Genomic DNA, 16,577 nt, shown 5'->3' with positions numbered 1-16,577 from the left:
TGTCAAATTTGAGAGATTAATGCATTTTGCTAAAGCAGAACCTAAGCCTGATGCACCTTCCTCACCAATTTAATTGTGACTTTTGAAATATTGAAGAAAAGATATATCATTAAATAGTTAATTAGAAGGAAAAAATTATTAAAAAATAAGAAATATTAAGATTAGTTAATTAAAAATAAAAGCAAAAGTTGAAAATAAAATCATGAATTTTTAAATTAACAAAGAAAAAAAAAAAAAAGCAAGCACAATAAAAAGAAAAAGAAAAAAGAGCTTTATTGTTTTTAATTAGTTTTTATAAATTAAAAATATCACAATCCAAAACAAATAAACTGTTTTTACCGAAGGTCAAGTTTCAAATTTGAGAGATTAATGCATTTTGCTAAAGCAGAACCTAAGCCTGATGCACCTTCATCACCAATTTTATTGCAACTTTTGAAATATTGAAGAAAAGATATATCATTAAATAGTTAATTAGAAGGAAAAAATTATTAAAAAATAAGAAATATTAAGATTAGTTAATTAAAAATAAAAGCAAAAGTTGAAAATAAAATCATGAATTTTTAAATTAACAAAGAAAAAAAAAAAAAAGCAAGCACAATAAAAAGAAAAAGAAAAAAGAGCTTTATTGTTTTTAATTAGTTTTTATAATTAAAAATATCACAATCCAAAACAAATAAACTGTTTTTACCGAAGGTCAAGTTTCAAATTTGAGAGATTAATGCATTTTGCTAAAGCAGAACCTAAGCCTGATGCACCTTCATCACCAATTTTATTCCAACTTTTTAAATATTGAAGAAAAGATATATCATTAAATAGTTAATTAGAAGGAAAAAATTATTAAAAAATAAGAAATATTAAGATTAGTTAATTAAAAATAAAAGCAAAAGTTGAAAATAAAATCATGAATTTTTAAATTAACAAAGAAAAAAAAAAAAAAGCAAGCACAATAAAAAGAAAAAGAAAAAAGAGCTTTATTGTTTTTAATTAGTTTTTATAAATTAAAAATATCACAATCCAAAACAAATAAACTGTTTTTACCGAAGCTTAAGTGTCAAATTTGAGAGATTAATGCATTTTGCTAAAGCAGAACCTAAGCCTGATGCACCTTCATCACCAATTTTATTCCAACTTTTTAAATATTGAAGAAAAGATATATCATTAAATAGTTAATTAGAAGGAAAAAATTATTAAAAAATAAGAAATATTAAGATTAGTTAATTAAAAATAAAAGCAAAAGTTGAAAATAATATGATGAATTTTTAAATTAACAAAGAAAAAAAAAAAAAAAGCAAGCACAATAAAAAGAAAAAGAAAAAAGAGCTTTATTGTTTTTAATTAGTTTTTATAATTAAAAATATCACAATCCAAAACAAATAAACTGTTTTTACCGAAGGTCAAGTGTCAAATTTGAGAGATTAATGCATTTTGCTAAAGCAGAATCTAAGCCTGATGCACCTTCATCACCAATTTAATTGTGACTTTTGAAATATTGAAGAAAAGATATATCATTAAATAGTTAATTAGAAGGAAAAAATTATTAAAAAATATGAAATAGTTAATTAAAAATAAAAGCAAAAGTTGAAAATAATATGATGAATTAATTAACAAAGAAAAAAAAAAAAAGCAAGCACAATAAAAAGAAAAAGAAAAAAGAGCTTTATTGTTTTTAATTAGTTTTTATAATTAAAAATATCACAATCCAAAATAAATAAACTGTTTTTACCTAAGGTAAAGTGTCAAATTTGAGAGATTAATGCATTTTGCTAAAGCAGAACCTAAGCCTGATGCACTGATTTTACGTTTTATTTTTATCAAATTTTTAGGTTTTTAGAAAAAAAGGAAACTGGGTGTATGCAAAATAATGATTTTTTATTAATAATTACGAAAATGAAAATGCCTTTACAAATTATAAATACAAAATATAAAATAAATAAAATTAACATTTTATAAAATTCAAAATAATCATATGAAATAGTAATAATTACTAAAATACCTTAAAAATAAATTTATAAATTTATAAATATAATAAAAATTAATTTTAAGATGTATTCTGAGTGCATTTATATGTGCGAGTATTTCTATTCTATTCTATCACTAATTTAATTTTCACTTTTTAAATATTGAAGAAAAAATTTATCATTAAATAGTTAATTAGAAGGAAAAAATGAAGAAAAAAATGAAAGAGTAAGATTAATTAATTAATAATAAAAGCAAAAGATGAAAATAAAATGATGAGTTAAATTAACAAAGAAAGAATAATAAAAAGCAAGCACAATAAAAAGAAAAAGAAAATAACGGCATTATTGTTTTTAATTAGTTTTTAAAATTAAAAATATCACAATCCAAAACAAATAAACTGTTTTTACCTAAGGTCAAGTGTCAATTTTGAAAGATTAATGCAATTTACTAAAGCAGAACCTAAGCTTGATGCACCCATTGCACCAATTTAATTTTTACTTTTTAAATATTGAAGAAAAAATATATCATTAAATAATTAATTAGAAGGAAAAAATGAAGAAAAAATATATCATTAAATAGAGTAAGCTACTATAAAAATTTTAAAAAAGTGAATTTTATATACCAGTTATTACATTTTATAAAATTAAAATTTTAAATATTTTTTATGAAACTTTTTCCATCATAGATTTTCAAAATTTTTTTTTTTCAAAAAAAATAAATAAAGCTTTCTAAAAATTAGCTTTATTAATAATGTTATTTAGATATAAATTAAATAGGTATTTCACAAAAGTTAATTAGGAGGAAAAAATGAAGAAAAAATATGAATTAATAAGATTAATTTATAAATTTAACAAAGAATGAAAAAATAAGAAATCATAATAAAAAGAAAAAGGAAAACAAATAAAATAAATTAAAAGAACTTTAATATTTTAAATTAACTTTGATAATTAAAAATATTACAATGTAAAAAAAATAAATAGCTTTTATTAATTGTAAGTTCTAATAGCAAAAATGAAGAAAAAATATCAAATAATAAAAAATGAATAATAAATAAATAATTAAAAATTGAAATGAAAATTATGTTAAATAGCTAAAAAATTATAGTTTTAATAAAAATCAATAAATAATGATGATAATTTCTTTTATAAAAATTATTTATATAAATAAATTGAAAATTAAATATAAAAAAAATAATAATAATAATAAAAATAATAATTTTTAATTAAATATACGTAAGATCAATATGGAGAACCTAATGAGATAAAAGTGAAGAGCTTAAAAACTTTTTTTATTAATTTATATAAATTTAAAGGATATTAATAAAAAAATTAATAATTACTTCTTATAAATTATAATATTTTTTAATCTATTATATCATTTATTTTTCTTTTCAAAGATATTGAATAGCAATTTATGAAATTTAATTAATTAATTATAAATGGATAAAAAGAACAAATAAATATAATAATTAATTAATTATCAAATATTAATTTATAAATTTGCTTTAATGAAGAGATAGATATCACAGAAAAATTAATTTAACATTCACTATTTAAACTTAAATATTTTTATTTAAAACATATACTTAAAAATATATATAGTACGAATTAGAGACAGCCAGTTATTTATTTAGTCATATTTGAAAAAAACCTAGTAGTTAATTAATAAAAAATGTTTTTTGAAGACTAACTTTTTTGAGATATCTTTTCCTGAAAGCAAATTTATTATGTGATATTTGATAAATTATATAATTAATATATTTTTTCTTTTTATCCAAATTAATTTAAAATGAAAGTATTTATTTTCTTGATTTAAATACTAATTAATAATTAATTAAAAATTATTGATTTAATACATAAAAATTAATTGTTTGTTATTCAAAATTTTTGAAAAAATAAAATAATAAATGATATAATAGGAAAAATATTTTAACAATATGGAAGAAGTAATTAATTATTTATTTTTTAATAAATATTCTTTAAATTTATTTTTATTAATAAAAAAGTTTTTAAACTCTTCACTTTAATCTCATTAGGTTCTCTATATTAATCTATGGAAGTATATTTAATTTATTATCATTATTATTAATACTTTTTTATCTTTAATTTTCAATTTATTTACAATATTAGAAATACTCTTCAATAATCATTCATTTATTCATTCATTTTTATTTACTAAAATATTTTTTTCATTATTTTAATTTAATTTTTTATTAAATTTATTTTGTATATTAATTATTAATTTTATTAGATTTTTTCTTCATTTTTTCCTTAACTAATTAAATATCAATACTTAAATAGTTCAAATAAAATTGGTTTGATTGGTGCACCAAACATAGGTTCTGGTTTGGGAAAGTGTATTAATCTCTCAAATTTGATTCTTATTCTTAAGTAAAATCAGTTTGTTTGTTTTTAATTTCGATATTTTTTAATATAAAAATGAATTTAAAACAATATAATTAACTAACTCTTTTAATTTATTTATTACTTTTTATTTGATTTATTTTTTGTTTTTTTAAAATACTTTTTTATCTTTGTTAATTTAACTCATTTTTTGATTTTCAACATTTACTTTTATTTCCAATTAATTAATTCATTTATAATTATCCCATATTTTTTCTTTATTTTTTAATTCTAACTAACAAGAGTAAAATGCCTTTTTAATTTTGGATTAGCTATCCTAATTCATATTTAATTAAAAATAATTTTGACAATTCTTTAGTGTAAAAAAAATTGATTTAATTAAAAAAATCTTACTTGGTTTTTGAAAAATTGGTGGAATTTTCGAAATTTTTTTTGATTGGAAGTTTATTAATATTAAATTTACTCACGAAATAAAGAAAATAAGTAAATCCTTAAAAATTTGAAAAATTTAATTATTAGGAAATAAAGGGATTTACAAGAATTTTAATGAAAAATTCAAAATATTTCATAAAAAATATAATTTCCAAAAAACTTGTAAATTAACTTAATTAATTCAAAATACTAAATTTTGCTTATTTTTGTAAATAGAAATGGTGTCTTACTCTAATTAACTATTTATTTTTTTTCAATATTTAAAAAGTTGTAATAATATTGGTGATGAAGGCTCATCAGGTTTAGGTTCTGGTTTAGGAAAGTGCACTAATCTCTCAAATTTGACACTTAATCTTTAGTAAAAACAGTTTATTTGTTTGTTTTGTATTGTGATATTTTTGAATATAAAATGCTCTTTTAGTTTATTTATTTATTAGCTTTTTATTTGATTAATTTTTCATTTTTTTATTCTGCTTGTGTTTGTTTTTTTATATTTTTTTGTTAAATTAAATCATTTATTTTTTTAATTTTAAACTTTTACTTCTATCTTTAATTAACTTCTTATTATTTCATATTTTTTCACTAATTAATTAATTACTTAATTTTTCTTCAATATTTGAAAAGGAACAATAATATTGGAGCAATTGGTGCATTAGGCTTAGGTTCTGGATTAGGAAAGTGTACTAACCTCTCAAATTTAATTCTTAATTTAGAGTAAAAATAGTTTATTTATTTGTTTCAGATTGTGATATTTTTTAATATAATAATGAATTTAAAACAATATTATTAACTAACTCTTTTAGTTTATTTATTGGCTTTTTATTTGTTTTTTTTCTGTTTTTTTTATTAAGCTTTTGTTTTTATTTCACTTTTTGTTAATTTAACTTATTCATTTTTTATTTTAAACTTTACTTTGCTTTTATTATTCATTAATTAGTTAATTTATTATTATTTCATATTTTTTCCTTCTAATTAACTGATTAACTTTATATATTTCTTCTTAAATATTTAAAAAGTCATAATAATATTGGTGATGAAGGTGTATCAGGTTTATTTTCAGGTTTAAGATAGTGCATTAATCTCTCAAATATTGAACTTTACTTTTGGTAAAATCAGTTTATTTTTGGGTTTTGATTTTAAAATTAATTTAAATCAAAAAAACTACTCTTTTTATTTGATTAATTTTTGTTTTAAATCTTCTGTTTTATTTTTTTAAATTTATTTGTTAATTAAACTTATTATTTAATTTTAAAACTTTGCTTTTATTATTAATTAATTTTTTATTGTTTCCTATTTTTAAAAATTTTTTCTTTATAACTTACAAATAAATAATCTAAATATATTTTCTTCAATATTTAAAAATATTTAAAAGTAACAATAATATTGGTGAAATTGGTGCCTTAGGTATTGGTTCTGGCTTAGGAAAGTACACTAATCTATCAAATTTGACACTTAATCTTTAGTAAAAACAGTTTATTTGTTTTTTTTGGATTGTGCTATATTTGAAAATAAAAATCAATTTAAAATAATATAATTAAAGAACTAACTCTTTTATTTATTTATTTATTAGCTTTTTACTTTATGCTTTTATTTATTTTGATTGTGTTTTTTTTCTTTGTTTGTCTTTTGTTAATTTAAGTCCTTTTATAATTTTCAACATTTGCTTTTAATTAATTAATGAATGAATGAATTGATTTCTTATTAATTATTTCATTGTTTTCTTCATTTTTTCCTTCTCATCAACTATATATTTTTTCTCTCAAATAAATAGTAATAATAATATTGGTGGAATTGGTGCATCAGGTTTAGGTTATAATATAGGAAAGTGCACTAATCTTTCAGAGTTGAAACTTAATGTTCTGTAAGAAGAGTTTTTTTTTTGTTTGTTTTTATTTGTGATATTTTTTGATATAAAAATGAATTTAAAACAATAACTAATTCTTTTTAATTTATTTATTAGTTTTTTTAATTTGAATTTTTTTGTTTTTCTATTTTAATTCTGATCTTGTTTTTTTTTGTTTCTTTCTATGTTAATTAATTTATTGGGTGGGTGCTATTATGTTGTGATTTTCCAAAAAATAAATATTATTAAATAATTTTACCTTCCTAAAAATACCATTTTTAAAATCAACATATAATAAACAACACCCACCTATTATTTCATATTTTTTCTTAATTTTTGATTCCTTCCTACTAACGAATTAATTAACTATATTTTTTTCTTTCATATTTAAAAGCAAGAATAATATTGGTGAAATTGGTTCTTCAGGCATAGGTTCTGGTTTAGTAAACTGCATTAATCTCTAAAATTTAACACTTTTTTTTTAGTAAAAAAGTTTATTTATTTGGATTGTGATATTTTTAATATAAAATGAATTTAAAGCAATATAATTAACTGACTCTTTTAATTTATTTATTTATAAGCTTTCCATTTGATTTATTTTTCTATATTTTTATTCTGCTAATTTTATTTTTGTTTATAGATTTAAAATATTATATTTTATTTAATATTTTTATTCTATTTGATATTTTTTAGTAATTTACACTAATTTATATTAAAAGCTGCAAAGAAATCAACATAAATTAATAATTTAAAGTAAAGTGCCTCAAATCAAAAAGATTAGTTGTCTTAAATATTAATTATTGGTGATAAAAAGTGGTGAAAAAAGGAAAATTTAATATAAAAATATTTGAATAATATAATATATTTTATTTTTTTATTTTGTGTAATTTAATATTGATATATATCTATCTTTATTACTGTTTTTATATTTTTATATATCATATCTTTGTATATTAATAAATAAATTATTAAATAAAATAAAATTTATTGCAAAATGAAATTTAATTACATATATTTGATTTTATTTATTTATTTATTAGCTAAGCTTAGTATAAATAAGAAAATTCAAAAAGTAATTAAATTTTTTTGAATTTAAACATATATTAGAAAATCAATGATACAATAGGGCTGGCCAATTGGGGCATAAATTAAATTTTTTGGGTTGGGTATATTAATTCAATCATCGCTAATAAATATATAGCGATGATTATTTTTTTAAAATTGCAAAACTCTATATATAAAATATGATAAGCAAATTAAATTTGCTTTAATCTTTAGTGCTAAAGATAAATATAAATTTTTATTTTTTATTTGAATTAATAATTTTCTAGAAATATGTTTACAAATTAAGGGAATTTATAAGCTGGATTTATAATATTTGAAAGTAGAATTTTGTTATATTTCAATAAAAGTTTATTTTTGAATAATTTTTATAAAACATAAAGAAATATACAAGTTTAATTAATATATTCCAATAAAAAAAGTATTGAATTTTAATATGTTTATTAATATTATAAAGTGTTTCATAAGCTAGTATTTGTTGTTTGTTTATTTAATCGATTTATTGATTGATTCGTTATTTATTTATATATCATCAATCAATTCATCTTAACTAAATGAAGTATATCATTTTCAAGATTTTTATATATAATATTTTTTTTACTAGTTGAGATATTCAAAAAGTAGAATCTGAACATTTTACTAATTAATATATATTTAAAATGAATTAGTAACTATTAACTGATTGATTGATTGATTCGCTTGAAGCTGATATATTAGAGTGGATTTAATATAAGTAAATTATTTATTTATTTATTGATAATTTCTGATAGTGGCTAGCAAATATTTCTTTTTAAATTCTTTACCAGAAATTTAAATAAGAAAGTATTCAATCAATCAATCAATCAATCAGGTTTGTAATATATTTTTTAGTTTTTTGATTTTGTTTGTTTGTTTTTTTTTTGTTTATTTTATGAACAATCATAAGGAGTTTCAAAGGAAAAAGATATAAATAGAAAATAATCCTAAAGCTAGTATTTGGTATTTAGGATTATAAAGTATGTTTTTGTTGAACAAATCTTCATTTTTCTGCTATTCATCACAGACCCAATTTTTGTTAATTTCCTTTAGATAAGAAGATGCTTGGTTAAAAGCAGAATAAAGGGCATTTCTTTATTCTTTAGAGACATTTATTTATGATATATTCTGATAAATTTTCTAGCTAGTATCATCTGTTTCTTCTTCTGAAATTAGAGGAGATTAAACTAATGTGGCCTCAAGATTGTTTCCGTAGGCTTGGATATGTTCCTTGATGTCTTCAGTTGACTAAACAGACTCTACTGTGTGAGAAGACCCCATTTTTTGACTATTTTTTTGTTAGTTATTATTATCAGATTACTCTTTGCTGTTCTCATCATCATCAGAAGTGAAGCTCATATTTTACAGTGATTCACTTGATTTAGCAACATTTTCTTATTGGCTTTGAGGGATTTTAAGTTCTTTGTTTTATATTTCTTGTTCTATATTTATATATGAAAATGTTACAAAAATAAAATCTAAAGAATTATTTTTTTTGAGAAAATGAATTGGGTTGCATATTTTTGCTGGCTACAAATAATTATTTTATATATTATGAAATAAGAAACCAAATGTTTACTTTCTTAGATAGCATTCTACTCTTATTCTTTGTATATAATTTCGTACTCGCCTGTTTCATCTATGTTTGCAAAATCGCTGATTATTGTAACGGATTCATCATTTTTTAAAATATTCAAAGAGCTCTCCTTTGCTTATTCAGAATTAAATCCTACTTGCCAAATGTTTTCACTCAGCTATAAAAAAATAGTTAAAAAGAAACGTTTTAAAGTGGATTCTAATAAATTACAGGAATGATTGAAATGGGAATGATGTCAGAAAACTTTTACAAAATGAAATTTTTTTATTAGGCTTAATCACCTTGAAAGGACTTGAGACTAATGTCAATTTAGAACATAATTTCTTTATCAGGAAGGAGTATTAACTTGTTTAGCAATTAAGAGTTTGTTTTCTTTTTTAATTTAGAAAATTAATCAATAGATTGAAAATTTTTAGTGATAGAATTTCTTTCTTTTTTATCTCAGAAATTTGCGCACTAATTAATCTCTTGATTAGCGTATTATCTCATATTAAAAGGTGGTTATTGTGCTATTGAAATTTTAGGAAATATCACATAATTCAACACATAAACAAAATTTACTTTGAAATTTTCTTTTAGATAAATGGAAATTTAAATATCTGATCTAATTAATTATCAAGCAAGCAAATAAATAAATAAATCAATATATTTTCATTTCAATTCTAAATTTTAAATTTTCTATGAACTGATTGATTTCGTTGTCAGAATCAGTTTTTGTATTAATCTTTATTATATAAAACAAGTAAGTACCTTTAAATAGTATCGTTTTAGGCTTTACCAAAATTGCTCTCTCTCAATTTTTCTTTCTTTTTATATTTCAATCAAAAACGACGATCTTTCTTCTTCACTATATTATATGCATTATAATTTCTTTCTATTTTAAATTTATTTATTGAGGGAGTCTGTCTTTACATCATTTTTAACTATTTTCCGGTAAAATGTGAACTCCTTAATAAAATTAATACTGCATGTATTTATTTACTGGTTCATATATTATTGCTCATAGTTTCTGAAATTACAATTAATAATTCTTATTTTCTCTTAATGGTAGGTAGCTTTTTACAAAATTATTAATTTTTATTTGTATTCTGCCATTAAATCATAAGCCCCACTTTGCTTATAGTAAAACATTTTCCCCAATAAAATTCTTTATTTTATATTTTAAAAAATTAGGTGAATTATTTTCTGCCATTTTTTTGCTACTGAAATAAATTCAATAACTAGCTAGCTTAAATGTAAATAGCAATTAAACTAAGATTAAAATAATATAATATAAATAACATCAATATTCTTAGAAAATGTCTGTACTAATTAAATGATTGATGTAAAGCATCATATAAAATAAGTAATTAAAGTATTTTATATTATATATCATAAAATTAAATATAATAATAAATTTACTTATTATAATTAATTTGGTAATATAATGTTATTATTTAAAGCTTATTAATTTTACTTTATATTTCATCTAAATGTAATTGTTATCTTAGTAGAATTAAAGACTAAATTTTTACTAAAAGGTAATTAGAAATAATCAAAAATAAGTTTACAAAAAATTTATTTTATTTCCTTTCTTTTAAAATATCTCTAAAGAAATTAATATTTAAATTCACAAATAATAAATAAAATTAAATGAAATTGTAAAAATAAAATTATTTAAATAATTTAACTTTAGTAATACTATTTAGGGTATTATGCGTACTTTCATATGCGAATAATTTTTTATAGATATTTTGCACAATTGTCACTTTGAGCGCACAACTCAAATAAAAATTGAAATCACCTTCATTCATTCATTTATTAATTAATTTTATTATATATAAATTTATTTAAATTGTACATTATAATAAAAAATATAAACAAATCATCTAATAGAGGAAATAATTTTAATTGGGTTAAAATCAGTATATTGGTTGTGAATATATTTATAACTTGTTTATTTTTAATTCACAAAATTATTTTTTTATAAAAGTTTTTATTAGATTTCTTTTAGCTAAATGACATTTTAGGAATAATATTTTTCCAAAAAAGACTAAGAAAAGACTGAATATTCTACGTCTTCAAAGGCTAAAGAAAGTTCTTTTTAAATATATTCATCAAATGTTAATAATGAGTTATCATTTCGCAAAAGTTTCTCTCTATAAATGATCAAATTATATAAATCATCTAAATTAACATCAATTTCTGAAATAGATAAAAACATTTCTTTTAAAAATATACTTATTTATTTTGATTAATATGAAGGTAAAGCTTATTTCTTTTTAAGAGTGACTCTTAATGGAAATCCATCAAATGTAACTATTTTGCAATCATACTTCAACTCTTGTAATTTAATTAACCTATACTAAAGACCTTTTAAGCTGTTTTCCATAATCTCTTCTTTATCAGGGATTAAGTCAATTTTCTAATGTCTCAATAGAATGCTTGTGAAACTAGAAATATCTATTCCAATTAAATCTAGAAAAGCCTTTGAATAACCTAACTTAATGATCTGTACGTCTTCATACTCGTAATTTACTCTACCTATAGCATACTGGAATATCTGAGTTGGGTTTTAATTTTAGTATTCTTAAATATATTCTTTGCAAGATTCTACATATTAACTTGTTTCATCGTCATATTTCTATTTAAATCTGTTATCAACATTCACTTAAAAAATTCTTTTGAACTCATTTTCCCTTACTTCTTAATATTTTTACAAAATCTGCTGGACCTATTTTAATTTTTTGCATGGAGTTTAAGATATAAATTCAATAGCCTAATTGGCAGTAGCTCTCGGAAAATTTTAGCCTAAAGATAAATCAATTTCTACAATTGAATCTTATTTAGAATAGCTAACGTTTGCATTTTAGTAGAAATTAAACCCAAAACTTAAACAATTAACAGAGTAATTAAGCCTAATAATTCCATCTTTGTGTATTTAAATTCCAAACGATAATCTAATCGTTTCATCCTAGCAAACTCTTTTTATAATTTCTATAAATTAAGTCTATTTATTATGGTCTTTTCTTTATTATTTTCTAATTTACTTAAATTTCTTCATCATTTAGAATGATTTTTTATATTTTTTACTTGCTTAATTCTATTTTTATTTTTTATCATTCTAATCGATTTATTTTTCATATTTAAACTATTTAACCTTCTTATTATTACTAAGTTATAATTTTTCATCAAAGATCGTAAAATACTTCTCCTATTGTTGGATGTTTTAAGAGCTGCTTGTAAACGGATTATTATCTTACATGAATACTGACATACTCATTTACTAATATTATATATGTATAATAATTATAAATATAATCAGCTATTGATTGATTTTTAACTAATAGATTCTAAAAAAGTGTTTAATATCTATAATAATTAATAGTAAACTAGCTAGAACCCACAAACACAAATTAATCTATCTTAATTGTAAATTTTTGTATTGATATTATGATTTTTCTTTGATGTTTGCAAAAATATAAAAATAGGAATAATTCTATTAAAAAAACAACTATGTCAAAGGATATCATTCTTTTAAAAATAACACATTAAAATTCCATATTTCAACTCAAAATAAATATTTTAATTTTATTTGAAGAAATTAATTTTATTTTAAGAATAATAAATAAGAAAGGATTAAGATATCATAGACATATTATAAGCAATTTGTGTAATATTTTAATGAATAAATTTGTTTTTCGTTAGTATCAAAATCTAAATAAATTAGGATAAATTCCAACGCAATAGTGTTATATTTCATTAAAAATTAACTATTTCTTTATTAATTTAATTATTATTCCAACTAAAAAAATCTAAATTAAATTTATATTTTTTTATAATATTTTTAATAGTTCTATAAATATTAAATAAGACTTGTATATTATTATTTTATCACTTAAAGCTAAAAGCAAATAAATCTTTTACTAAAAAAGCTTATCTCTCTGAAGGAATTTGTAATTTAGTCCTTTATTGATTTATAAAATATAAATTGGTTGATTAATTTGAAAGGGGATTGTTTTTAATTGGTAATTTGGATTATTTGCTATTTTGTAAAGATTATTTTTTTAATGAGTTTAATATGATATTAAAAAATAGGGGATTTTACTTAAAATGAAATTAATATTCTAAGTGATTAGAAAAAGTGGAATTGTAAAAATATTCCTACTATAGAAAATAACAAAGTTATCTTTGTTATAATATTAGATTTTGTGGATATTTTCATGTAAGAATAAATATAAAGATAATAGATAGATGTATATATTATTAAGTAATAATCAATGCTATTATGCAATAATAAAAAGTAATAAAAATGTAATGTAACCAAATCAAAAATAGAATATTTGTTTTTGGTTTTTTTATGATGACTTCTAAAAAGTAAGATCTCAAATAAAATGAAAAAAAATTGAATAAAATGTTTTAAGTATTCTTATATTAGATAAGAGTTGTTTATAACATCAAATAAATAATAATAAAAGCATACAAAAGAAACAACTACGCTACTAATCAACGATAAACAAAACAATAAATAAATAAATTAGGATGTAAATAAAAATTGCTGCTCGTTTTTGTTAAGAAGAGGATGGATACAACAAATTAATAATTAAATTAAATCAAATATTAAAAATTCATATCAATTATAGATTAATTAACAAATAAATAAATAAGTAAATAAATAAATATGGGAGGAAATCCTTCAAAAAAATCTAATTTTTAAGACTGCAGTCTAACATAGGAACAGATCGATAAAATTTACAACAACTTTTGTGAATTCTCTAAGCTAAAAGACGGGTAATATAAATAAATACTTATTAAGATACATGTCTCTATTTGAATTTACTTAATTCTTCTATTAATAGGAAATCAGGATCCTACATTAGCTCTAGAGGTTTACAAAAAGTTGTTAAGCCAAACAAAGAGTTGGGAAAAAAGATCCATCAGTTCTTATCAGAGTAGTCAGTGAGCCAGAGCCTAACATTTGACACTTTCCTCTATTTTGGTAAGATTCTTAATAGCATTTAATTTAGATTTTCGGATCTATTTTTGAATCGTTTTTGTTAATCAAACAAATATTAAAAAAGTGGAATTCTTTTTGCAAGGCACAACTTACATAAGACAAGATATTAGATACAGAGACTACTCGATAGTTGAAATGTTTGGCTTGCTCTCATTCTATTCCAGTCTCACCAAAAATAAACAAGCCGACAAAGAATATATCAGCCGTCTTAAGATCAATTATAGAATGGGTCTTGAGTTTTTTATTGTAAATCTATCATTCATTATATCTATATTGATTTTTATTAAATAAATATCAATAATCTATTCAATCAATTAATTAATAGTGATTTGTTTTTTATTAAAAACGGTCCCAATTTATTTTGAAATTAATTAATGTCATTCATTAGAAATCTCTACTTTTTAAAATCTTCAAGAGATGAATGAATGAATCAATCAATCAATCAGTCAGTCAATAATATTTTTTATTATTATTGAAATTTATAATTTACTTAGAAAATCTTCATAAAGTAAAAAACACCCATTCATACTTGCTGCAAAATATTTAATGATCAAAAATTCATAAATCTTTTTTATTTTCTATAGTGGAAGAAAGTTTTTTATTTATTTATTTATTTATTTATTTATTTCTTTTCTAGAATAAATTCACCAATGAAAAATATTAGATTAATTCATTCTAAAAGCAACAAATAAAACATAAAAATATTTAATTTAAAAAATTTTTTTATTGATTAGGAAATTCATGGAGTAATTGGAGCTTTAAATGGTAAATACAAGTGGGACAGAGATGAATCAATTCCTAAAAAGCACAATTCATTTATTTTTGGTAAAAGAAATTATTGAATAAATTATTTATTTTATTAAAGAATAAATTTTAATGTATTTTAAATAAAACCTATCATGAAAAGAACAATTTTAAGTATGTATGTATGAAGGTTTTACTTAAGTTGTTCTTTCTTTATAAATTAAATTAAATATAAATGAAAAATAAATTAATTAGGAGATAAATATGAAATGAGCTTCTCTGAATTTATTGTGGCTGTAACTACTAAACACCCAAACTTAAGCAAATTATTATTAGCTTACTTCTAGAATACTTTCTATCATAAAAAATAATACAAAGAAAATTAAGAAGGTAATCACCATCCTCCTAAATAAAGTGCTTTGCTAGACCACAATACTTTAACAAACTTATCTCTTAATGTTAATTTGGTATGAATTAAATTAGATAGCATAACTTAAATAAACTTATAAATTATTAATATATATCAATTTAGTTTTCTGAATTCCCTAATCGTGAGATTATTTACGATGGTTAGAAAGACAGATACAATTTTGAATCTTTAATCAAAGCAATTTAAACATTTGGAAACTAAAATCTCCTTTTAATTGTTAGTCATTTGGCAAAAAAATCTTAAGTAGTTGAAGAAGAAGAGCACATATTATCAAGATCAAAATGGGCAATTGCAGGTAACACAGAAAGATAAAGTTTTGCTATCTTTTTACCTAAGTACAAGAACCAATCTGAGTCATTTTTGTAGTTAACTCCTAATTTCTAGGTTTATCCCAACACAAGTGGCAGACAAAACTTTTTCAACATGGACTAGACAGCAATAGGTACTTACTTACTTACTTACTTCCTTACTTTTCTTAATCACTTATAAACCTTTAAAATAAATTAATAATTTAGTTGTTTTCTTTGGAGAAGAAGAAAATGATTTGATGTTTTTGCATAATGAAATCAACAAACAAAGTTATATTAAATCTACAAAGCCAGAATTTGCTCAAAGTGGTGATTAGCCCATAGTTATGAATGTAATTTTCAAAAATTGTAAACAATTTCTTAGTAAATTTTATGTTAAAAGATTGATCAAATTGAATTGTGGGTTTTGAGTGATGAAACTATTGATATGAGTCTTTACAACAAAACCACTAACACAACTGTAGTTGTTAAAGAAGAGTTAGTTACCCCTTAGCCTCAAGTCAATAGCTAAACTATTACCACAACCACTACTTCAAATGTTTAGCCTCAGTCTGTAGTTATCGAAAGAAATGTTTCTCGTGAATACTACGTAACTTAAACAAACTAGCAATACTACCAAACCACCTAGATCAAAGATGTTAAATGAAAAACAAAAAAATATATATATATTTATAAAACCTAAAAATATTTTAACGTTTTTATCTATAATGTGATTGATTCTATGCCAAGATATGCATCCTTTGTTTCGTTAAATAATCCTAAAATTTTATTTACTTTTTTTTCAAAATAGTTTATTAATTCATCCTTAAAACAAATAAAAATTAAATT

At 20.2% G+C, this 16,577-nt stretch overlaps 5 protein-coding genes across 5 annotated transcripts; 2 read left to right on the top strand and 3 right to left on the bottom strand. All coding sequences in view use genetic code 6, as the record gives it.

Annotated features, from left to right (window-relative positions):
* Nucleotides 1-339: 339 nt before the first annotated feature.
* On the bottom strand, nt 340-2,437 carry TTHERM_001372842 (oxalate/formate antiporter protein; the record flags this gene model as incomplete). Its single annotated transcript, XM_012799510.1, has 5 exons — nt 340-429; nt 689-778; nt 1,039-1,128; nt 1,389-1,478; nt 2,367-2,437. Coding segments are annotated over 5 exons (431 nt in total), but the record flags the coding sequence as incomplete, so codon positions are not given.
* Nucleotides 2,438-4,011: 1,574 nt separating this feature from the next.
* Nucleotides 4,012-7,404, top strand: TTHERM_001372841 (transmembrane protein, putative; the record flags this gene model as incomplete). The annotated part of the gene is made up of 8 exons (XM_012799509.1): nt 4,012-4,349; nt 5,023-5,112; nt 5,379-5,468; nt 5,771-5,860; nt 6,127-6,216; nt 6,526-6,615; nt 6,992-7,081; nt 7,317-7,404. 8 exons carry the CDS (start codon nt 4,012-4,014, stop codon nt 7,402-7,404), a joined length of 966 nt encoding a protein of 321 aa, XP_012654963.1.
* Nucleotides 7,405-8,589: 1,185 nt separating this feature from the next.
* On the bottom strand, nt 8,590-9,709 carry TTHERM_01372840 (hypothetical protein; the record flags this gene model as incomplete). Its single annotated transcript, XM_001029658.4, has 3 exons — nt 9,482-9,709; nt 9,254-9,428; nt 8,590-9,116 (listed from the first exon to the last, which is right to left on the bottom strand). Exons 1-3 carry the CDS (start codon nt 9,587-9,589, stop codon nt 8,590-8,592), a joined length of 810 nt encoding a protein of 269 aa, XP_001029658.3. The 5' UTR covers nt 9,590-9,709.
* A 1,426-nt stretch (nt 9,710-11,135) lies between these two features.
* TTHERM_01372830 (hypothetical protein) lies at nt 11,136-12,599 on the bottom strand (the record flags this gene model as incomplete). The annotated part of the gene is made up of 1 exon (XM_001029657.2): nt 11,136-12,599. Exon 1 carries the CDS (start codon nt 12,531-12,533, stop codon nt 11,136-11,138), a length of 1,398 nt encoding a protein of 465 aa, XP_001029657.2. The 5' UTR covers nt 12,534-12,599.
* Nucleotides 12,600-13,772: 1,173 nt separating this feature from the next.
* Nucleotides 13,773-16,521, top strand: TTHERM_01372820 (TLD protein). The gene is made up of 8 exons (XM_001029656.3): nt 13,773-14,041; nt 14,110-14,249; nt 14,332-14,513; nt 15,002-15,092; nt 15,267-15,478; nt 15,544-15,883; nt 15,957-16,081; nt 16,132-16,521. The coding sequence occupies exons 1-8, from the start codon at nt 13,833-13,835 to the stop codon at nt 16,393-16,395; spliced, it is 1,563 nt and encodes a 520-aa protein (XP_001029656.3). The 5' UTR covers nt 13,773-13,832; the 3' UTR covers nt 16,396-16,521.
* The last annotated feature ends 56 nt before the right edge of the window (nt 16,522-16,577 follow it).

This window comes from Tetrahymena thermophila (genome assembly GCF_000189635.1).
Source record: "Tetrahymena thermophila SB210 genomic scaffold scf_8254463, whole genome shotgun sequence".
Classification (NCBI taxonomy): Eukaryota; Ciliophora; class Oligohymenophorea; order Hymenostomatida; family Tetrahymenidae; genus Tetrahymena; species Tetrahymena thermophila.
This window is presented reverse-complemented; position numbering and strand designations above follow the sequence as displayed.